The sequence below is a fragment of the Sturnira hondurensis genome, unplaced genomic scaffold (genome assembly GCF_014824575.4).
Source record: "Sturnira hondurensis isolate 20B ecotype Veracruz unplaced genomic scaffold, ASM1482457v3 Scaffold0013931, whole genome shotgun sequence".
In the NCBI taxonomy this organism is placed as follows: Eukaryota; Metazoa; Chordata; class Mammalia; order Chiroptera; family Phyllostomidae; genus Sturnira; species Sturnira hondurensis.
Genome location: NW_028086562.1, coordinates 4,484,843 through 4,506,569, shown reverse-complemented (window position 1 = coordinate 4,506,569; position 21,727 = coordinate 4,484,843). Strand labels below are relative to the sequence as shown.

At 66.0% G+C, this 21,727-nt stretch overlaps 3 protein-coding genes across 8 annotated transcripts; 2 read left to right on the top strand and 1 right to left on the bottom strand.

Moving 5' to 3' along the window:
* Positions 1-19: 19 nt before the first annotated feature.
* CPTP (ceramide-1-phosphate transfer protein) lies at positions 20-2,716 on the top strand. 2 transcript variants are annotated; one of them, XM_037062229.1, is made up of 3 exons: positions 20-58; positions 1,830-1,980; positions 2,079-2,716. In XM_037062229.1, exons 2-3 carry the CDS (start codon positions 1,859-1,861, stop codon positions 2,599-2,601), a joined length of 645 nt encoding a protein of 214 aa, XP_036918124.1. In that variant the 5' UTR covers positions 20-58; positions 1,830-1,858; the 3' UTR covers positions 2,602-2,716. The 2 variants fall into 2 exon arrangements, with proteins under 2 accessions (XP_036918124.1, XP_036918123.1); XM_037062228.1 differs by lacking the exon at positions 20-58 and adding an exon at positions 79-1,253.
* Positions 2,717-4,658: 1,942 nt separating this feature from the next.
* Positions 4,659-8,950, top strand: TAS1R3 (taste 1 receptor member 3). The gene is made up of 7 exons (XM_037062204.1): positions 4,659-4,995; positions 5,084-5,286; positions 5,369-5,669; positions 5,772-6,554; positions 6,672-6,875; positions 6,979-7,099; positions 7,309-8,950. Exons 2-7 carry the CDS (start codon positions 5,099-5,101, stop codon positions 8,298-8,300), a joined length of 2,589 nt encoding a protein of 862 aa, XP_036918099.1. The 5' UTR covers positions 4,659-4,995; positions 5,084-5,098; the 3' UTR covers positions 8,301-8,950.
* A 92-nt stretch (positions 8,951-9,042) lies between these two features.
* On the bottom strand, positions 9,043-20,373 carry DVL1 (dishevelled segment polarity protein 1). 5 transcript variants are annotated; one of them, XM_037062209.1, is made up of 16 exons: positions 19,890-20,373; positions 15,057-15,126; positions 14,770-14,891; positions 14,413-14,516; positions 14,015-14,159; positions 13,393-13,486; positions 13,250-13,319; positions 13,043-13,182; positions 12,882-12,958; positions 12,740-12,807; positions 12,449-12,601; positions 11,875-12,006; positions 11,640-11,807; positions 11,359-11,562; positions 10,736-10,774; positions 10,161-10,245 (listed from the first exon to the last, which is right to left on the bottom strand). In XM_037062209.1, the coding sequence occupies exons 1-15, from the start codon at positions 20,057-20,059 to the stop codon at positions 10,764-10,766; spliced, it is 1,728 nt and encodes a 575-aa protein (XP_036918104.1). In that variant the 5' UTR covers positions 20,060-20,373; the 3' UTR covers positions 10,161-10,245; positions 10,736-10,763. The 5 variants fall into 5 exon arrangements, with proteins under 5 accessions (XP_036918100.1, XP_036918102.1, XP_036918101.1 ...); XM_037062205.1 differs by lacking the exon at positions 10,736-10,774 and having other exon boundaries at positions 9,043-10,245; positions 19,890-20,372; XM_037062207.1 differs by lacking the exon at positions 10,736-10,774 and having other exon boundaries at positions 9,043-10,245; positions 12,524-12,601; positions 19,890-20,372.
* Positions 20,374-21,727: the final 1,354 nt, after the last annotated feature.

Sequence of the window (21,727 nt, the reverse complement as noted above, 5' to 3'; positions counted from 1 at the left end):
GGCGACCGGGGGCGGGGCGGCAGGTCCAGCGGCAGTGGCGGCGGTGGCGGCAGCGAAGGTGAGCTCTGGTGAACCAAGCCCAACCGAGCAGGCGGGTGGGCCTGGGCATCGCTGAGGGGCAGGGCAAGGGACCCCTGGTGCGGGAAGCCGGGCGCAGAAGGGTGCGGCGGAGGACCTGGCTCACACGCCAGCTTGGACCCGGGCCCCTACCCCATCCCTGGGCCTCATCTGGAGCAGGACCCTCCCGGGACTGGGCTCCCACCGCACCCAAGTCCGGCGCCTCCTGGTGTCCCCTTCCTGAGCGAGACTGGCAGGCCTTTCTGGACCGGGCCGCACCCACCCTCTGGGCCTGGGTGGCAGGATAAGTGTTCCCTCCTGGGTGACTTCAGCCTGCTGTCAGCCACTGGACCCGGGGCTCTGGCCGCCCGCCCCGGGACCCTGACCTTGGGGCCGCGGCTGCTCCCGGGGATAGCCTTGGTGGTGCCCTGCATCACCTTCCCGCAGTTGGCGGGCTGCCCACCAGCTGCATAGCCACGGCCCTTCCTGTTTCCAGGCTCTGAAAGGCTCCTGGCAGCTCCTGCTGTTTGCTGTCTGGAGTTCTTGGCAGGAAGGCCAGGCCCACAGGATGTCTGGGGGCCAGGAATTTAGCCCTGAGTGCCTAGAGACTGTCCATCTGCTCAGTGGACACAAAGTGGAGGCCCTGGGGGATGGGGGTGCTGGAAGACTCCAGATAGCCATCTTCCCGAGGACAGGATGAGCTCGCCCAGAGGGCTCTGCCCTACGTCCAACGTTCGTCCCAGCCCTTGGGGCCTGCAGGGTCTCAGAACCCAGTGAGTCCCTTCAGATGCTCCCCAAGTCTGAGCAGTGTGCGTGGCCCATCTTCCCCAGAGATGACGGACCGGATCTTAGGGTGGTGAGTGACCTGCCCACAGAGTGGGAGGCATATCAGTCTCCCTGGTGTCCGGTTCCCAGCTGGGGCTGTTGCCACATCTTGGGTGGCCTCCTTCACTTGCTGAGGTCCCTCAGGGCACCCAAGGAACCCCCAGGCCCAGTGGGGTGGGAGCTTGTCCTGGACACATGGTGAAATGCAGCTGAGTCCTCAGAGCCCATAAGGACCACCTTTCAGTGCTGGTCCTGGGCACCCAGGGAGGTGGGGCTGGGATACTCAGTGGCACCCATATGATGCGTGGGCGCTTGGATGTTTGCGGAGTGACTGTACGCATGCAAGCAGAGCCCAGAGCAGGAAGAGACTGGTGTGTATCTCAAAACCTGCCCAGCACATGCTGACCCATGACCTCTGCTCTGGCTTTAGGGTGGGTGCAGCTGTGGGCAAGGATGGGCACGGTTGCTGGCCCAGGCCTCCCATATCACTCCACTGTCGTCCTCCACCTGCCCCTTTCAGATTCCGACTTGTCATTGTCTGGCTCTGCCCTCCCTGCCACTGGAATGTTGCCCTGACGAAGCTGGGCTGGTTGTCTTGGGTGCTGAGCACCCTCATGCTAGAGGAGTGCCTGGCTCTGGGTGGGGACCCAGCAGGTGTCTCTTCAAGTGAGAATGGGCATTTTGGTGAGAGAGACCAACTCTGCCCAGATAAGCAAGAAAATCCAAGCAGAGGTGTCTGCTGTGCCTAAGATGTAGCAAGAGTGGGTTGAGGGAGACTGAGTGGCAGGGAGGGGCGGTGCCCAAGGTCTGTGGGCACTGGCTCCAGGAAGGGGCATGGCACAGGCAGGTGGGTGTCCGTAGGGTGCCGCCCAAGCAGAGGGAGGCAGGCTCCTGGGGAGGGAGAGTGGGACCCCAGCCATTCTCTCCTGCTGCTCCTGCCCCCCAAGGAGTGTGCTGACTCTCAGCCCCATCGGAGATGGACCCCCTGGAGTCGGACTTCAATCTGAAAGCTGTCCTCGTCAGCTTCAAGAAGTGCCTCGGCGAGCAGGGAGAGGTGCTGTTGGAGCACTACCTCACCGGCTGGAGGGGGCTGGTCAGGTGCGTGGGGGGGCCACTGCCCAGGTGGGGCTCCCCCAGCCACACCCCTGGGCGCAGGCACTGCTGCACCCCAGCTCAGCACCTGCCTTCCCTCCCAGGTTTTTGAACAGCCTGGGCGTCATGTTCTCCTTCATCTCCAAGGACGTGGTGGCGAAGCTGCAGATCATGGAGCGTCTGCGCAGTGGCCCACAGCGGGACCACTACTGCAGCCTGCAGTCCATGGTGGCTTATGAGGTAGGCAACCAGCTGGTGGACCTGCAGCGCCGCTCCAGCCACCCAGACTCAGGCTGCCGGACAGTGCTCCGGCTGCACCGAGCGCTGCGCTGGCTGCAGCTCTTCCTGGAGAGCCTGCGCACCAGCTCGGAGGACGCCCGCACCTCCACTCTCTGCACGGACTCCTACAACGCCTCGCTGGCCGCCTACCACCCCTGGATTGTCCGCCGGGCTGTCACCGTGGCTTTCTGCACGCTGCCCACGCGCAAGGTCTTCCTGGAGACCATGAATGTGGGGCCTCCCGAGCAGGCCGTGGAGATGCTGGGCGAGGCCCTGCCCTTCATCCAGCACATGTACGACATCTCCCAGGAGCTCTACGCGGAGCACGCCCTGCTGGACCTGCCCTAGGGGCCCCTGGGCCCGGGCTGGGAGGGTACCCCTTCTCCAGAGCTGGGCCGGGGCAGCCAGGGCCCGCTAGTCCCACAGTGCAGCTTTCTGGGTGCCCCAGGAGCAGGGAAACCACTGTCCCCCTTCGAGCTGAACTTGCGGGGAGCCACAGGCCCCGCATGGCCCACCTGGGCAAGACAGAGAAGGCAGGCGCCGGCTGGGGGGGTGAGGCGCAGAGCACGGGGAGGTCGAGCAGTCTCGGCCTTCCCTCGAAAGCCTGAATGGCCGCCCTCACCTTGAGTCACGTCTGAAAAGGGTGACCCACCAGCCCCTGTAGCCAGTGCTTGTCCTGTCAGGCCCTCTGGGTCCTGTGTCTGTGGCCCCTCCATACCAGGCAACTGTCCCCCAAGCAGGGAGGGAACACAGGCAGCTGTTAGCAATGCCTCTCATCCCTTGCCACTCACCTCCGTGCTAGCCAGGGACCCACATGTCCTCGGCAGCGACAGCCGGGAGCTGGAGCCCTGGGCACACGTCAGCTGCCGTCTGCAGCCCCACTTCCCGGGGCAGCTGCTGTGAGTCTGCACAACCCCAGAGCTCCTGGGAGCCCAGGGCTGCTGGGCCAGTTGGCCTCACCCTTCTGGGTGTCCCACAAGATGCTGCATTCCACCCCCACCTGGCCCCTGGCGGTCCGTCCCTGTGGTGCCCCCGCTGAACACGCTGGCAGACAGCCACGTGCAGCCATCCCTAGGCACTTGGCCTGCCCTGCTGCCTCTTCACTGTGATCTCAGGATTTGGGTGCCAAGGACCCACCATGCAGCAGTCCTGCATGAGTGTGACCTTGTGGGGACCCTTGGAAACTAATACGGGTGATGGTTTTTGCAATGTAAATAAATTACAATTACGGAAGTGGATTCTGCGTTTCAGGATGGAGAGGTGGAGGGTGCCTGGTCTCGGCGGGGGGTGGGTGAGGGGGGTGCCTGAGGCCCTACTGCCAGGAGGGCAGGGCAGCGTCAGCCACAAGTGCTGCGTCCTGCCCTGCCCACCACGTGGGGGCCACTGCCCGGCTGTCCCCATGCAGGGTTTATCTTGGTCCCCCCAGTTCCCTGTAGAGGTCCGCAGGATGATGGTTTTGTTGGTGATCAGACACAGATCAGTCAAGGGGCGGGGCTGGAAGGGCAGGCAGGAGAAAGCCCTGCCCAGCTGCAGCCAGCAGTGCGGGGGCTGTTCAGGGCTGCGACATGGCTCCAGACTGAAAGAGGACACATGTCAAGAAGGGTTCTCTCGGACATGGCCCCAATGCCAGATCCCATGCCAAGGCTTGGCCATACTGAGCAGTGTCCAGGGCCCCAGGTGGTGCCAGCAAAGGCCAATGGCAATTCAGGATTCGCCTGGGAGGACCACCTGGGGTTCACATGGGCTGGGGAGCACACGTGTGTGAACCTTGTCGTGGGTGTGCACGTGCAATGCACTATTTGTGTCATGTGCACCAGGTGTACACGTGTGTGTCCTAAGTGTGCTGAGCAGCTGGCCTCCCCACAGGCCAGTGGGAACAGGCAAACACTGGTCCCCAAACCACCCCCAGTAAGTCTGCCAGGCCTGGCTGGGACGCCCAGAGCCCCACCCCAGCCAGCCTCCCCCAGCTCCTCGGGGTGCACGTCCACCCTGGAGCATGGCACTGGTGGGTCCCCCAGGTGGGGGAAAGGGGCCCCGGAACTGCTGCCTGCCGGCTGTGCACCTGGTGCTGGCAGAGCTGCTGCAGCCCATTTGGTTACAGCCTTTCCTCCCTCCTTTGCATGCACCCCCCGCAGGCCCAGCTGAGCGCCTGTCCCCACGCGGGGGGCGGGGGGGCTCCTTCTCAGGCAGGTTCCCAGACCTGGGGGACACAGCCAGCCCCAGGGCTCCCGATGCTTCCAGGCCTTGGGTCCAGAGCAGAGGGACCGTCCAGAGCCCCAAGGTGCACTGCTCCCAGATGGGCTGAGGGGTCCCGCCCCAGGATTGTTCCCACCCCAGCCACAGGGTGGAGGCCAGGCTGGAGGGCCCCCTCAGACTGGCCCCTGGGGTCCTCCCTGTGGTCTCCTCCTGACTGCTGAGGTGCCACCCCAGGGCTGCAGAGCAAAGGGGTTGCTTGCTCCCCAGGCACTAGCCCTTCTGAGACCCTCCCACTGGGTCAGCTGGAGAGCCTGGGACCCTCAGGCAGAGGAATCCTGGGTGTCCCCCTCCCTGTCCAGGAGTGGGATGGGTGCCGAGGGGCTTGGGCGCAGCAAGGCATCAAGGTCACAGCCAGTGGCTGCTCAAAGCCTGCCTGCCCAAATCACTGTTGGCCAGTATGGGTGGCATCTGACCGACAGAAACTGATGTGTGGAAAGCTCAGGCCCAGAGAAGTGAGAGCGTCCTCAGGGGCCCCGGGCTTGGCAGGTGAGTTTTGCTAAACAAATCTTCCACCCCTCCCAGCCCCAACTCACCATATCTGGGCCCCCAACTTGCCCACTGGCCATCCCTGCAGAGGCCACCACTTGCCATGCTGTGCCTGGCCCTGCTGGGCCTCTCCATGCTGCTGGGCCTGTCGGCAGGGGCCCCGCTGTGCCTATCCCGGCAGCTCAGGGTGCAGGGCAACTACGTGCTGGGAGGGCTCTTTCCCCTGGGCTTGGCTGAGGAGGAGACAGGCCTCTGTGACAGGACACAGCCCAACACCACCACGTGCACCAGGTAGGGAGGCGGTGGGGGGACCGGGCAGGGTGCTCCCCAGCAAGGGTGAGGCGCCACCAGCTGCGGCTCCGTGTGCTCCCAGGCTGTCATCGCTCGGCCTGCTCTGGGCACTAGCAGGAAAGATGGCCGTGGAGGAGATCAACAGAGGGTCTTCCCTGCTGCCCGGGTTGCTCCTGGGGTATGACTTCTTCGACACGTGCTCAGACCCCGTGGTGGCCATGAAGCCCAGCCTCATGTTCATGGCCAAGGCAGGCAGCCGAAACGTGCCTGCCCACTGCAACTACACCCAGTACCAGCCCCGAGTGCTGGCCGTCATCGGGCCCCACTCGTCTGAGCTCGCCCTCATCACCGGCAAGCTCTTCGGTTTCTTCCTCATACCCCAGGTGCGCGCCCCTCGCCCCCTTTGCCGCCCCCACCCCCGCCCGGCCAGCCTGGCTCACAGCAGGAGCCAGTGCCTGTCAGGACACACCTCCTGGCCACTGCAGGTCAGCTACGGTGCCAGCATGGACAGGCTGAGTGACCGGGAAGCCTTCCCGTCCTTCTTCCGCACGGTGCCCAGCGACCGAGTGCAGGCCACGGCCATGGTGGAGCTGCTGCTCACTCTGCACTGGAACTGGGTGGCCTCCTTGGGCAGCGACGAAGAGTACGGCCGCCAGGGCCTCAGCCTCTTCTCCAGCCTGGCCAACTCGAGGGGTATCTGTATTGCGCAGGAGGGCCTGGTGCCTGTGCCTGGAGCCACAGGTGAGCAGCTGGGCACCATGTGGGAGGTGCTGCGCCAGGTGAACCAGAGCAGCGTGGAGGTGGTGGTCCTCTTCTCTTCTGCCCGGGCCGCCCGCGCCCTCTTCAGCTACAGCATCCACTATAGGCTCTCGCCCAAGGTGTGGGTAGCCAGTGAGGCCTGGCTGACCTCGGACCTGGTCATGACGCTGCCTGGCATAGCTCAGGTGGGCACCGTGCTGGGCTTCCTGCAGCGGGGCGCCCCGATGCCCGACTTCTCATCCTATGTGCAGAGCCGCCTGGCCATGGCTGCTGACCCCGCCTTCTGCGCCTCACTGGACTCAAAGCAGCCGGGCCTGGAGGAGCATGTGGTGGGGCCACGCTGCCCCCAGTGTGACCACATCTCGCTGGACAACGTGTCCATTGGTCTCCTGCACCACCAGACCTTTGCGGTCTACTCGGCTGTGTACGCCGTGGCCCAGGCCCTGCACAACACGCTGCTCTGTAGCACCTGGGGCTGCTCCACACAGGAGTCCGTGCAGCCCTGGCAGGTGAGCGGGGCAGTGTGAGCTGTGCTGGCCCTGTGTGTGTCCTGCACCGGTCGGGGGCAGGGGTCTGGGCCTCAGGTAGCTGGCCTGGCCCCACCCACAGCTCCTCACGCCCAGCAGCTCCTGGAAAACATGTACAACATGAGCTTCCGGGTGCGTGGCCTCACGCTGCAGTTCGACACCAGCGGGAATGTGGACATGGGCTACGACCTGAAGCTGTGGGTCTGGCAGGACCAGATGCCTGAGCTGCGCACCGTGGGCAGCTTTGATGGCCACCTACAGCTGCAGCTGTCCCAGATGAACTGGCACACACCAAGGAACACGGTGAGAGCCACAGGGAAGCTCCGAACCAAGGTCTACCCGGCCTGGGGGGAGCGGGGGCGGGTGCACCCAGCCCAGCAGAGCCTTAGTCCTGAGGCCCCGCCAGATGCCCATGTCCCAGTGCTCCAGGCGCTGCGAGGAGGGCCAGGTGCGCCGCGTGAAAGGCTTCCACTCCTGCTGCTACGACTGTGTGGACTGCATGGCCGGCAGCTACCAGCGCAGCCCAGGTGAGCCCCCTTCCCAGCTCAGCCCCTTCCCTGCTGGTCTACACAAGCCAAGGTAGGCATGGGGGGGCACCCTGTGGGGCTTGGAGCATGTAGCCTGGAGAGGACCCTGGTACGTCCCAGCTCAGAGGCTGACACCCAGGTCCAGCCTGGGATGGGGGCAAGGCTGGGGGGCGGAGCCCCCAGCACCCCCTCTCTCCCTCTCGCTGTAGACGACCTCCTCTGCACCCAGTGTGAGCAGGACCAGTGGTCACCAGACAAGAGCTTGCGCTGCTTCCCCCGCAGGCCCAAGTTCCTGGCGTGGGGGGAGCTGGCCACACTGCTGCTGCTTGTGTTGCTGGGCCTGGCACTGGGCCTGGTGCTGGCAGCCCTGGGGCTATTCATCTGGCACTGGGACAGCCCCTTGGTCCAGGCCTCGGGCGGGCCTCGGGCCTGCTTCGGCCTGGCCTGCCTGGGCCTCGTCTGCCTAAGTGCCCTCCTGTTCCCCGGCCGGCCCAGCCCCGCCCACTGCCTGGCCCAGCAGCCAATGCTGCACCTCCCGCTGGCCGGCTTCCTGAGCACCCTCGTCCTGCAGGCAGCCGAGGTTTTTGTGGAGTCAGAGCTGCCACCAAGCTGGGCTGCCCGGCTGCGCAGCCACCTGCGAGGGCCCCAGGCCTGGCTGGCAGTGCTGCTCGCCGTGCTTGTGGAGGCTGCGCTGTGCGCCTGGTCCCTGGGGGCCTTCCCGCCCGAGGTGGTGACAGACTGGCAGGTGCTGCCCACGGAGGCGCTGGTGCACTGCCGCCTGCGCTCCTGGGTCGGCTTCGGCCTGCTGCACGCTGCCAATGCCACGCTGGCATCCCTGTGCTTCCTGGGCACCTTCCTGGTGCACAGCCGACCTGGCCGCTATAACGGCGCCCGCAGCCTCACCTTTGCCACACTGGCCTACTTCATCACCTGGATCTCCTTTGTGCCTCTCTTTGCCAATGTGCACATGCTCCACCGGCCTGCTGTGCAGATGGGCGCCAGCCTGCTCTGCGCCCTGGGCATCCTCGTCACCTTCCACCTGCCCAAGTGCTACTTGCTGCTGTGGCAGCCAGAGAACAACACTCCTGAGTTCTTCTTGGGAGGGGTTCCTGGCGATGCCAGAGGGCGAGGTGGCAGCAGGGGTGGACAGGAGACTGAGCAAAAACCAGTGACCCCTGACCCAGTGGCCTTGCCCCACTAAAACCAGACCTGATGCCCATACAAACAACCCGAAGGCTGTGCTGGACTCTGCTAGGCACTGCCCCCCACACCTTGAGATTCTGTTCCCAGGCTGACTGCTGACCTTGACCAAATGACCCTGGGACTCCAGGGGCCCTGTGAGATCTCACCACCTGGGAACCTGGGGCCAGGCTGTCCTTGTCAGGCTGCCCAGAGACCCTGCAGAGAGGGGCTAGAGGGCTCCCAGGCTCCTGCAGCCCACACTGTGCTCAGGGGAGCCCCACGGCTAGGCCAAGCCTGGGTCCCCCACCAGCACCCCGCCAATCGTCACTGGAACAAGCGGGAGGCTGGTGAGTGGCCGAGGCTGCCCGACCATGGGCCCCAATGCAGAAGAGAGGCCCACTCGTGAGGAGAGGGACAACAGCTTCCTTCTCTCTTCCTGCCCCGAGTGCGTCGAATGGGTCAGCCCACCACCAGCACCGTGGACAGAGCCCAGCCAGGGTTGGGGGTCAGCACCAAGGCCAGCGCTGGGTGCCAGGAGGGGACCCTTGGAGCCAGCACTTTGGACAGAAGACTTTCTGCCAGGACCTGGCCAGCTGCCAGCACGGGTCAGCGCCTTTTCACTGAGCTGGGCCCGAGGACAGTGCCTGGCTAGTCCTGGGTCGGCTCCAGCCAGACCCTGGGGAGCCTAGACCTGCTCCCACACCCCCCTCCTTAAGGCAGCTGGACACGGGAGAAGAGACACAGGCCACACGTCAGTCCCATAAAATTAAATGCTTTTTAGTGTTTAAAATAGCATTTGCACAGAAGTGGCTCTACGACTACCCGGACAACACTCTGACTGGTCACGGCTTCAGCAGCGCAGACGCGTGCAGGCCGGCCGAGGGCAGGGAGCCGGTGTGCCTTGGGCTGGACCTGGGGGCGGCAGGGCGGGGCACTGGCTGCCGGCTTCCCCAGAGCCACCCCGGCAGCAGCCGAGCACCCATGGGTTGCGCTCTACCCCACCATCCGCCGAGAGTGCCCTGCTCCCACCCACCTCTCACCGGCCCCCCCATATTCTGATGGGACCTGTGTCCCAGCACTCACGCAGAGGTCTGGAGGCGCAGGGGACATGCAAGCTCTGCTCCGGCTGGAATGGGGCTGACTTGGCCACCACCTCCCCCAAAGGACACAGGCCAAGCAATAAATAAATAAGTTACACCCCTGCAAGGCGGGCGGGGGCTGCAGGCTGGATGGCCAGCAAGGCTCAGACCCAACTGCCACTGCTTGGCCTAGCCTGCGGCCCTGTGCACACCGCCCTGGGCAACAGGGGTCCCAGGGAGCACAGAGGCAGCTCCCCAGGGTCCCCAAGGACACAGCTGGCCTGAAAGGAGCAGCCAGGCTGCTGAGTCCAGCTCACAGGGCTGTGGCTGCCTTCCAGCCTGCTCCCACTTTGCTTAGCCCTGGACCCCACGATATGGCCCCCTGTGCACAAGGGGGGCTGGCCTGACCCAGGATGGCCACCGCCAAGGCAAGGGCCACACGACTCCAGCTCCAATGCCTTCCTGCAGGGGGCAGCAGAGAGCACACCGTTCTCAGTCACATGATGTCCACGAAGAACTCGCAGGGGTTCCCCATGGCCTTCTGGAAGGACTGGCGGCTGCCTGTCAGCTCTGGGGGGACAGCGGCCAGCTCCCGGACGGGGGGCCCCCCAGGTGGCCCACCCACCACTGAGTATGCCTTCGTCAGGGGGTGCAGTGGGGGGAGCCCCGGAGCAGCGGCTGAGGCCTGGCTGTGTGGACTGCCGCCACGGCTGAGCTGGCTGGCAGGACGCTCCCGCCAGCCGCCGCCACCTGCTCCGCTTGGGGCTGTGTGGTCCGACTCGCTGCCGCTGCCCCCGGCTCCCGGCCCCCGGCGCTCCTGCTCTCGGCCCAGGGCCCGCCGGCTGCTCCCGCCTGCGCTCTGGGCAGACCCGCTGCTCTTGCTTCCTGCGGTGGAGAAGGGGGAGGATGGACGGTCAGTGCCAGGCCTCGGCTCTTCCACGACAACCGGTCACTGCTAAGGCAACCAGGGGCAGAGCCTGGTGGTCCCAAGCTGGGGTAGGGGTCGGGTGGCCATGCAGACACAGGGCAGGACTGGCCCTGCCCAGACGCAAGAGCAGCGGCAGCGCGGTGGGGGCAGAGGCAGGCAGGCGGGGCTCCTCTGGGGCCAGCTTGGTGCCCTACACCTCACCCTGATGTGGGCACCGAGGGCCTGGCCTGGCAGCTCAGAAAAAGGCAGCAGTGGAGGCCTGGTGTGCCAGCTCGCATGGGCCCTCCTGGGTGCCCCTCCCAGAGACCCACCTTCTATCAGACCCCGGGACCCTAGCCAGCTACTCAGCTCAGCCTCGTCCTGGGCTCTCAGGAAGCACGGGGAACCCAAGGACGCCAACTGGCGAGGGACATGCCGGGAGGGACGCCGGACAGGACCCAGGCTTACCGGCCCAAGGGTCCACTCCGCTAGTCCTTCAGTCTAAGGCTTGCTCAGCACAAAGCAATGGAGAGCACGGGTTACACGCCAGGCCCCGCCGGGGAACCCATGCCCGCCCACCAGGGCGCGCCCACCGCCAGCTTCCCTCCGGTGCCATAGCCCTGTACCCTGCCCTCCTGCCTGGATCCATGGGGCCAGCTGCCTGACCCTCCCCAGAGCCTGTGGGCCCTGCCCCCAGCCTCACTCATCTACTCAGCCTCAGGCCACTGTCCCTCCTCAGGGGCACCCCAGCCTCTCCCCCTGAGCCCACTGCACACCCCAGGGTGATGTGTGGTTGTCTAGGTCACTGCCGCCTCTGGCCCCCAGATGGACAGCAGGCATCTTGGGAAGCTGTCTGTCCTCCGCTGCGCCTGGGGCCCAGCTGCTCTAGCCCACCCCAACACTCGCTGCCCTTCCCGCACAGCCTCCTGCCTCTGCCCCACAACCCCCTAAGCCTCCAGTTCCTCCTTACCACCCCCCTCAGCCACTCACCCCAGGAAAGGAGCCCACCCAGAACCACAGCAGAGCAGGCAGAGCACACAGGACAGAGCCAGGCAGTGGGGGGCAGGGAGCCGGGCCGGGCAGGCTCTCACCTTCACTCTGCTGACTCCCGGCACTGCCGCTGCCGTAGCTGAAGCTGGGGTCCTGGTATGCGGGCGGGAAGCAGGGCGGGGGCCCTGGGTACTGGTAGGGATAGCCCTGGCCCAGGGGCCAGGGAGCCGGGTGGGGCAGCGGGGCCAGCGTGTCCTGGTCCGAGGCCCCGCTGGAGCCGCTGTTGAGGTTCAGGGCTTCGAGATCTGGCAGAAGGGAGCAGCAGCGGGTGAGCGAGGTGGGGGCGGGCCTCCCCGGGGCCCCGCCCCGCAGCCCCACTCACGGCTGCTCAGGTCCCCGAAGACGTAGTAGCACTGCTCCGAGAAGGTGACCTTGTTCACCGTGTGCCGCAGGAAGCCACGCTTCAGCATGCTGCTGGCGTACTTGCGTGCCTCCCGCCGCTCCCTGAAGCCCTCCACGTGTGTGTACAGCCAGTCCACCACGTCCGCCCCTGCCGAGGCTCATGTCAGACAGCAGCCCGGCCGCCGCCCACCCACGGCACCCGGCGGGCCACTCACCGATCACGGCGTTGGCAATGGTGATCTTGAGCCACATCCGGTCGCGGATCTCCAGCCCAGAGTCGGGCAGCTGCATGACCCGGACCACGGCGGCCATGTCACTCTTCACCGTCAGCGGTGCCTCCTCCAGCTCTGCAAGACACGGCCTTCCTCAGTGGGCAGCGGTGGGCCCTCGCAGGCTGTGGCTGCAGGGCCCCCAGGCAGGGGCGTGGCCGTGGGGAACTGCCCTCCTACCCCTGCAGGTGCTTCCGTGGGGCTGGGGCCCCCACTCAGCCCACAGCCCAGCGGGACCTAGGCATCGCCCCTCCCACCGCCCCTCCCCCGCTGTTAGTCGTGTTAGCAGCAGAGAGCAGGCGGGACTCCACGCACACCTGCCCCAGGGCCCCTGGGCGACCCCAGCTGTCCCGGCCCACCAGGCACCTCTACTGCCCCACGTGGGACGTGCACCGGGTACAGGGGGCCTCACAGCAGCAGGGACGCTGACGCTGGTGGGCCCCAGGGTGTGCCCCTGGTGGGCACCTGGACCTGGTCCTTGGCCGGTGCCCCAGTGTCCTGGACCAAGAGGGCCACTTACGTGGGGCGCCAGGCACAGAGCTGGTTAGTGAGGAGGAGCTGGTGCGCGTGACGGCGCTGGAGCAAGGGCTCGTACCGTAGCGGGGCAGGGCTCCGGTCAGCGCCGCCGTGTGGGACAGCCAGGCGGCCGGGTCGATGGGCCGCACAGGGTCAGCTGGGTGGCCGCCACGTGGCAACAGACAGGTGAAGGAGCAGAGGTGGAGGAAAAAGTGGGGTTCAAGGGCACAAGGGGGGAGGCCCTCAGCCCAGCCGGCACCCCCACCCCTGCCCGCCAGTGCCCGAGCTCACTCACCCCTGGGTACAGTGAAGTAGCTCCGGGGGGTGGGGTCCCAGCACTTGGCCACCGTGAGGCTGATGGGCCTGGTGGGCAGGAAGGGGAGGGTCATGCGGGACCCCCATGCACCCCCACCCCCCACTGTGTCCCCAAGACTCACCCCGTCTGGGACACAATCTCCCGCAGCACCCGCACAGCATCGTCATTGCTCATGTTCTCAAAGTTGACGTCGTTCACCTGGGGGGACGGGTTCAGTGCAGTGGCAGGTGGGGGTGCTAGCCTTCCAACCCCCCCCCCCCCCCGCAGCTCCGGCAGCCCCACCTGCAGCAGCATGTCGCCCGGCTCGATGCGGCCGTCGGCAGCCACAGCCCCGCCCTTCATGATGGAGCCAATGTAGATGCCACCGTCCCCGCGGTCGTTGCTCTGGCCCACGATGCTGATGCCCAGGAAGTGGTGCCTTTCTGTGGGGGGAACGGTGAGCAGCCCAGCCCGGAGACCCCACCCCCCCGGGGGCCACGGCAGCCTCACCCATGTTGAGCGTGACGGTGACGATGTTCAGGGACATGGTGGAGTCCGTGATGCTGCTGAAGGACGAGGCCTGAAAGGGCACCAGGTGAGGGGCCCAGGGAAGGCGCCCGGGGCCCACCCCAACCCCAGCTGCTGCTACCTACGCGGTCCGCCTGCCGCAGGCGCTGCTTCCGCCGCCGCCGCTTGTGCTTCCGGATGAGCCGTGAGGAGGTGCTCTGCTCGGTGGAGCTGCTCAGCCTGGGGGTGCAGAAGTGGGGGCGGCATGGAGGTCAGAGGTGCCCAGGTCAGGGGAGGGGAGCCCTGGAGGGAGGAGGTGGCAGAGAACAGGCACCCCCCCAAACACACACACGCACAGTCGAGGGAAGGGCACTGGAGACGACAGGCAGGGTTTGTCGGGAGGCTGGGCAGCTCCTGGGCAGCCCACCCTACACGCGTGCATGGCACACACAAGCCCCACACCTGAGAGGCTCACTGCTCGCAGGCAAACCAGACATCAACACCAGGCAGGCAACATGGCTGCCCATGCCAGCACACACTCAAGTGCACAGAGTGCATGTGGCACACACCCTGCACACAGGCACACGGCATGCGAGCGCCGCAGTAAAACACCAGTGGGCACATGCGCACACCCGTGCACACACACCACAGCCATGATGCACGCCCACGCACATGTGTGAGGCCGTAAGACCTGTGTGGGCATGTGTGCCTGTGCACACGCCCACCCACACAGCACAGGTGGCCACATGCCTGCACACACATACTCACACGCACCGGCTCGTGTTATCCTCCTCCTCAGAGTCGATGAAGCTGCTGGACTCAAGCTCGCTGCTCAGCACAGTGGACGTGCTGTCCGGGGGGAGACCCAGGTCTCGCCGCCGGTCCCCCCTCGGGTGCCCATTGGCCCGGGCGGCTGTGGGGACGAGACGGAAGTGAGACGGAAGTGAGCGGATCATGGGGCTCCCTGGAGGTCCCAGTGGCCTGTGTGGGCTCAAGCCCTTGTGGACCTGGGAGCAGGCAGTGTGACCGCAGGGTCAAGGAGGTCCTCAGGAAGTCAGGCCTCAGACCTCTCCCCAGAGACCCCCATGGGCCTTGGGCGGGAACATGTGGTTGGCAGGGACCTGGGGTGTGCCGTGGGGCCTGGGGTCCTGGGTGAGGCCCATTACCCTCATCCCGGTTTCGGCGTCGGGCTCGTTCTCGCCAGTGGCTGACCATGGACTCCGTGCCAGTCTCGTTGTCCATCCCGTCCCGGCTGCTGGCCACGTTCGGGCTGTGCCGAGGACAGCGTCGGGCAGACTGGGCCCCATGGCCTTGGCCCCTCTCAACCCTCGCCTGCCCTCACCAGGTGAGACCCTGACTCCGGAAAACCCTCACCCACCACCCACTGGGTCTGCGCCTCTCTGCCGGCCCCTCCTCTGCTGACCGGTCCCTCCTGGCCAGGGGCTCTGCCCAACTTCCCATCTCCCAGCAGGCTTGGAAGGGGCCCTGCAGGACCACTAGGCTCAAGCCCCCGAAATTCTTACTGGAAAGAGGGGGGCCGGGAGTCCCCAATGCCACCCATCCGCTCGAGGGGTGGGGGCAGGTCGCTGTGGCCGTCGGTGGCCTGAGAACCAGTGTCCGAGTGTGCACCCTCGGCCAGGACCAGCTGTGGAGAACAGTGAGGCTGAGGGACACCACCAACCTCTCGCCACCCAACCCACCCGCAGCACACTCAGGGCACAGGCGACCAGCCTTCCACCTGCACGCTCAGCTCACTGTAGCCCTGCCCGCCACCGCCAGGCACCCTCTGCCACCAACCCCCACCACTCACCCAGGAGACCACACGGCCATTGAAGCAGGGCAGCCGGGCGTTGTCAGCAGAGATCTCCTCCTTGACCACCCTGCAGACAGACACCTCCATGGGACCCCTGCTCTCACTAGCACACGTAAGACCCCCACCAGGCCCTTGAGGTTACCCTGCCCACCACACTCCCTTTCTGGGGCCTCTGGTCATCCCCCGAGGCCCCTTGCCAGGGCCCAGTCCACAGCTCTAGACTGCTGCTCCACCAGCACTGGGGTGTCACTGCCTGTAGCACCCCATAACACGAGTTCCACCTCCTCTGCTCCTGTGTGCCCTCAGGGGGGCTCTGTGAGGGAGGGGCTCTGCTTTGCTTATTCCCTGTGGCCCCCCCCCACTGCCCTGCTCCACAGCCCAGTACAGGGCCAGGTCATGGCACAGATACAAGGGCGGGCAGACCCACGGACACAGGCAGGTTGAGGTGGCATGGCACACTGTCCCCCTAAACTCCCTCTCTCCCCTGCTCCCCAAGGCTGCCTGCCCAGCCAGGGAAACCAGCAGGTCCCCAGGCTGCACCAGCCCAACTCAAGACCAGAGAGGTCAGGAAGCCCTGCACCACGCCCACTGCCCAGCAATCAGCCGGGAGTATTTTTTAAAGCTGTCCCCGGTCCGTGGGCGGGAGGGCTGGGGAAGACAGGAAGCAGAGGGACAGGGCACTGAAAACTGAAAAGACCGCCCATTTCCCTGGGGTTGGAAAAAGGTGTGGAGGGGAGCCAGGTTTCAGGTTCAAAGAGGTGACAGGGATGGCAGCCAGCACAGTTGGCAAGGGCCCAAGGGGCAGGGCAGGCATGGGGTGTGGCCCAGACACACACCCCTGCCCCCACTATGGCCCCTAGAGGTCCACAGGGCAGGCCCGGCAGGGCAGAGACCTGCAGCAGGAGTGGGGGGGCTGGACACTCTGCTTGGCTCAGCGGGGTTTCCATGCCCGAGACTTGGGCCCAGTGAAAGAATGAGAACCAGGAGCCAGGAGCCGGAAGTAGCCTCAGCTTAGTGAGTCCTGGGCAAAGGAGCCCCCAGAGCAGGCAGCCCACACCCCACCCAGGAAGCAGGCCTCAGTGTACCCCACCCCCAGGAGGGGCTCTAGACCTGGGGGTAGAGCGGATGGGGGAGACAGGGACAACCTGAGGCGCAGGGGCACCTGCCAGGGTCCTGTGGACAATACCCCAGACACCTTCCAGGTCCAGCCCACATGCACAGAAAAGGGGACACCAACACTTCTCAGGGCCCCACACCCCAGGGAAGAGGAGCCCCTGGGTCTGCTGCCCCCTCGGGTGCACCACAGCCCCACAGAGCTGAGCTTCTGGGGAGACCATGACCTGGCCCGTGTCTGGCTGAAGACACAGAAAAGCTGGGGTGGCCGGGGGACAGTCAGGGGCACCCAGGCCTGGGGACACTGCTTCTGACTGCCAGCAGCACAGGGGCCAGCATGGAGCTGGTCCCCAAACAGCCCGGTGGCTCCTCCAGTGGCCTCCCCACCACGCCCAAGCTCCCGCCCTTTCTGACTCACCCACAGGGAGACAGGTGAGCAGCCTCAGCCCCACACCACAGGGCTCCCCGGCTTTCCCAGAGGCCTAGGAACACCCCAAATCCCTCCTGTGTCCCCGCCTGGGGCCTCTCAACCCATCCCCCATGGCTGCCAGAGACCTCTGAGCCCCCCACCCAGACACCCCTCACAGGTCCCAGAGGTCCTGCACCCAGCCCTCCCTGGCCTAAAGAACCCCCATCCCACACCCAAGACAGAGCACCCTACTGCCCACCTGGACCCCGGGCAATGGGGGCTCCACAGACCTCAGCCCCGCTGGGCCAGGACAGCAGGGAGGCAGCGGACAGATGCCAGAGCCCCAGGGCAGAGGGCACAGGGCTCTCCTCGGGGGGAAATGCCCCGCCACCACCCTGAGGCCCCTCCTGGGCCGGCCTCCCTGGGAGGGAGAGCAGGCCTCTGGTGCAGTTCCACCAACCCTCGGAAGCGGCAACGCAGGCACCCCTGGTGGCGTCTTGCCCCTGACCTCAGGGTGGCCGGCCAGATCCCAGTAACCTCGGACTTGTGGCTGCCCCGCCTGCTACCCCCGCAGACTCACCCTGGCAAGGGGTGTACTCCAAGCAGAGCCCTGGGAGCTGAGCACAGCCAAGGGCCAGGGGGCCCAAGGGGCTCCTGAAGCTGCAGTGACCACAGCCAGCCCTTCCCCGGGGAACAGCCCTGAGTGTGTCCCCAGAGACACAGGGTCCCCCACCCTCCCTCCCCACCACAGAGCAGGAAGCTGGTGAAGAGAACAGGCACAGGACAAGGGGGGAAGGGCCATTCCCAAGCTCCCATAGCCCCCCACCAGGTTCAGACTCTACAGGCACCAGGAAATGGAAGGGCTCAATCCTCCATATCTCACCACAAGTTCTAGGGGGTGACCATCACCTCCAGGGCCACTGACCCCAAATGGCACAGCTGTGGAGAGCAGAGTAGGACTTGGCCAGGTGGAGTTCCCAGCCCCTACCCCACAGCCCCCACCCAGCACTGCCTAGGGCCCACAGGCAGGTGGCCCCAGAGACCAGAGTTCCTGGCCCAGAAATAGAGGGACCCAGACCACAGCCAGATAAGCTACATGCCCAGTCCAGCCTGGCAGAGGGGCTGTGCTCCCAACGCCCTCCATCTCCACCTCCTGGGAGCCAAGGGCTAGGCTCGAGCGCCGCCCGATGCTGCCCCTCGCCGCTGACCCAGAGACCCTCCCCCGCTTTGCTGGGTCAGGACAGCTGTGACCTGCACGGGAAAAATGGATGGTGGGTGCAAGGCCTGCCCATTCAGCCAAAGACACCCACTGGAAATGGGACCCGGCCCCACCTCAGATGCCCCTTCCCTCACTAGGTGGCCAGCTGTGGCCCGAAGCAGAGGTTCAGGAACCCAGGGCCCAGCTGACAGCAGGATGGGTGGGGACAGCAAGCCCAGGCCCCCACCTGAGGTCACCCTGTCACAGGGGGCCACTGTCCTGGCCCAACAGGACCTGACCCCTGCCCCCGCCCGTCCAGGTGCATCCACTAGAACATCCAGGTCCCCTTCACACTAAGGTTGGATGGGTCACCCATTCCAGAAGGAGCTCGTCCCGGAAAGAAATGACACTACTGGACGGACAGACAGACAGACCTGGGGCTCTGCAGGCACACCTCAGAAGAAGAGAGGTAGGAGGCAGCTGGTGGCGATCCTCGACCTCCAGGCCACCAGCCAGAGATCCCGGGAAGACGCACAGTGAGCCTCCTCCACTCTGTCTGCTCACTGCGCCTTCCACCGTCACCCCGATCTGTCCTCCTCCCGACCCACCTGGACCCACAGTGGCCCCTGCTCCAGCCCGCATCCCAGCCGCTCCCAGCCGCTCCCAGACAACCTGGGGAACTCTAGTCCTGCTCCAAGACCCCAACGGCCTGCCCGCCCCCCTCCTGGGCCAGTGCACACACGGGTCCTGAGGATCCCCCAGCAGGGCGGGCCCGCCTCCCTGGGAATGGGGTGGGGACCTCTGCAGGTTGTGGGCGGCCCGCAGGGCTCTCGGACACAGGCCAGAGGTTGTGGTCGGAGGATGGCACACTGGGGACTGGGCACGTGACTGACATACCACGGGCTCTCTGCCAGCTTCAGTTTTGTGGCAAGGAGCGTGTGTGACTTTGGTAACTTTTGTTAAAATAATAAACTAAGTTAAAAACATAAGTGGCCTTTCACAGAGCCCACGGTCACAGCCAAAGCCGCCAGGACCCAGAGAAGCAGAGACTACATGAGACCACTGAGTGCCAGCAGCAGAGCACCGCCCCTACCCCCACTGTGCCAGCCAGGGCTGGGGCATCCTGCCTTCCAAGGCTGCCAGGGACACACCTGTCCCTCTATGCCTCTCCGTGATGGGGGCCCCAGAAAGCCCAGTTGTCCAAATGTCCCTCAAGTCCCCTCGAGCTGCAGAGCAGCCCCAGCTGCACCTCAGCTGCGGCCGCCCATGGGCTGGGCAGACCACAGAGCCCAGGAAACGGCCTCAATGTCAAAGTCCCCAGACGCAGCCACACACAAGGACATGGGCTGCCTGAGGGCAGCCAGGCACACCTGCTGCCACAGGGCCTCTGGCCCCCTCCCAGCTCTGGGACTCAGGTTACTGCTGGTGGTGCTGGGTCAGGCCTGGGGCTAACAGCCAGTCTCCTGCTCCTCTCCTGCTCCCGTCCCAGAGGCCCAGCCAGTGCAAGCGGTAAGTGCTCTCAGTGAGACCGCCAGTCACCACAGGCATCAGTGCAGGGACGCTGACCCAGAGGTTGCTCCCAGGACGCCCAGTGCAGGGACAGAGGCCCAATGGCAAGCAACCCCCAGGGCAGGGGTGGGCAGAGTGACCCTTAACTTCTGCCTTGTCCTCAGGATCCTGGAGCAAGTGGCCAGGGCTAGTCTGCCTCCAGCCTCTGGAAACCCCTGCAGACCCCAGCATACAGATCCGTGCCCCTGTCCCAGGTCTCCTCATTTCCCCTCTACGCGACCCAGGGGACCCACTGTGTGGCTAGGACTCTGCCCCCACCTCGATCCCTTCAGCCCTGACACTCCGACAGACACTCGCTGACCCCAGGCCCCATAAACCACAAGCTGCCAGGCCAGTCCGAAGCACCTGCCGATCGCAGAGGTGGGAGAGCGAGCCCTAGTGCAGGGTCGCTCTGGACCACAGGCTCTGACCCGCAGGTCACACGCACTCAGGTCCACAAGCCCAGGCCCAGGATGGGGTGGAGAAGCCAGGACCCTCGCCCCGCCGCTGCGCAGACAGGTGCCGACACCAGCGCCACGCGCAGACCCCGCGGCCCACTGACCCGAAGTCCTGGTCCATGGACTTGAAGAAGAATTTGTAGGCGTGCACCGGCCGATTGCTGAGCACGTTCTTGAAGTCGGCCAGCGTGACGCGCTCGGGCGCCACGGGCAGCTTGACCAGGTACGGCGTCTCCTCCTCGTCCATGTGATAGATGATCTTGGTCTCCGCCATGGTGCGGCGGCGGCGGCGGCGGCGGGAGCCGGGCCCGTGCAGAGCTCAGGCCCGGCCCGGGGCTAGGACGCGGGCGCCTCCCCTCCGCCGGCCTGCTCTCGGCCCTGCCGCCCCGGCCTTGCCCGCCCGACCGCCCCCGACTCCGCGCACACCCCGGCTGCTGCCCCGCGGCCCGCGGCCGCCCATCCGCCCCCAACCCGGGGACACAGGCTGAGACCGCGCGAGGCCCGGCCGCCCCCTCGGGCCGCGCAGTTCCAGGGACCGCCCGGCGCGGGGATGAGAGCGCCGCCAGCGGGGGGCGCCCGAGAGCGCGGCGGAGCCTGACGTCACCGGGCCGCCTGCGCCGCGGAGGCGTGGCTGCGCACGCGCGAGAGAGCGGGGCGCGTGCGTGGCTGGGCCCTGGACTGCGCGCCCGCGCGAGGCCTCCAACGCGCTCTTCCCGGACTCGCCCCCTGTCTCCGGGCCGGGCTCGCGAAAGCGCCCATGACACACTCTGGGGCTGTCGGCCGGTGCAGACAGGGAGCGCCTCCAGAACAGGAGGTGGGTGGGAACCCACCTGCAGGTCGCGTCCCCAGCCGTCAGAGGAGAGGACGCCCCTCCCCTCCGCCCCGTCGGGAGCCCTCCTTAAAGTGTCGCTCGTCGGGGTTCCGGTTCTCCGCCCCCTCGCGAGGGCTCCCGGGCCCGTGGGTGTTCAAAGTCCGGAGGCTTCCGGGTCACATTGGCGGCGCTTTTCAGAAAGCTGAGGACTTGGATCGCCACCGGAAGCGGAGGATACCCGGTAGCTTTGCACCCCCGCGCCAGCTCTACCGGCATCCACGGGAGCTTTGAGCAACACGGGCCGAGTGACTGCGGAGCTCACTCGGGGGTGCGGGTGTGAGCAGAGCCCGTGATGCCAAGGCAACCCCGGAGGTGGCGAGCGTCAGCACAGCAGCTGTGCGCGCGCACGTGAGCCCAGAGGTGCCCAGGCATGCGGCTTCTGGCAACAAGTGAAAGGACTACCCCCCTGCCCCGGGCTTTGTCAAGTCTAACCACCCTGAGGTTGTCGGTCAAGGGAGACCCTGAGCAGCTCCCCTTCTGTTGGGCTGTGAAGGGTCCAGCCACAGGCATCTCCCACCGCATTGAGCGAGTGGCCCTTCCCCAGCTCCAGGAGGAAATCTTGGTCCACTAGAGGGAGTCCGACCTTGGCCAGAGAGGAACAAGAGGGGCAGCCCTGGTGTGGGACCTGAGGGGGGGCGGGTAGGTGCTGCCCCTCTCACCCCACCCACCCCAGCACTGCTCTTGAAGCTGCCTGGAGCCTAGGGCCACCCTCAGGCAGTGGTCCCACACTGGAAAGACCCCACCAGTCTGGCCAGAGTGCTGGACAAAAGCTCCTGAGCCCCAGCTGGGACTGTCGCCCGGTCAGTGCAGGCTGGGGACCTGACCTCCATTCCCCTAGGCTCTGGGAGGTCAGCACCCATTCGGCAAGACCTGGACGTTCTCCCCTTCGGTGTAGGTCTCCCCAGAGGCACCCTGAGGAAGCCAGGCAGGGTGGCCTCAGAAGGAGTGTCCATCACGGCTCCATGCCAGATGTCCAGGGAAGGAGGAAGACAGTGCCCACCTGAGAGCTCACAGGGTAGCAAGCCATGTGAGCTCACAGCATCCAAGCCATGCACAAGGATGCTGGCCGCA

What these genes read in the sequence shown, in the direction of transcription:
- CPTP (XM_037062229.1), top strand. Translation starts at nt 1,859, where the DNA reads ATGGACCCCCTGGAGTCGGACTTCAATCTGAAAGCTGTCCTCGTCAGC. An exon ending in GGCTGGAGGGGGCTGGTCAG is followed by an intron (nt 1,981 to 2,078) that starts GTGCGTGGGGGG and finishes CTTCCCTCCCAG; the next exon opens with GTTTTTGAACAGCCTGGGCG.
- TAS1R3 (XM_037062204.1), top strand. Translation starts at nt 5,099, where the DNA reads ATGCTGTGCCTGGCCCTGCTGGGCCTCTCCATGCTGCTGGGCCTGTCG. An exon ending in GTTTCTTCCTCATACCCCAG is followed by an intron (nt 5,670 to 5,771) that starts GTGCGCGCCCCT and finishes TGGCCACTGCAG; the next exon opens with GTCAGCTACGGTGCCAGCAT. An exon ending in GGCACACACCAAGGAACACG is followed by an intron (nt 6,876 to 6,978) that starts GTGAGAGCCACA and finishes AGGCCCCGCCAG; the next exon opens with ATGCCCATGTCCCAGTGCTC.
- DVL1 (XM_037062205.1), bottom strand. Translation starts at nt 20,059, where the DNA reads ATGGCGGAGACCAAGATCATCTATCACATGGACGAGGAGGAGACGCCG. An exon ending in CTCTGTGCCTGGCGCCCCAC is followed by an intron (nt 12,007 to 12,448) that starts GTAAGTGGCCCT and finishes CGTGTCTTGCAG; the next exon opens with AGCTGGAGGAGGCACCGCTG. An exon ending in CTTCGGGGACCTGAGCAGCC is followed by an intron (nt 11,563 to 11,639) that starts GTGAGTGGGGCT and finishes CCCTTCTGCCAG; the next exon opens with ATCTCGAAGCCCTGAACCTC.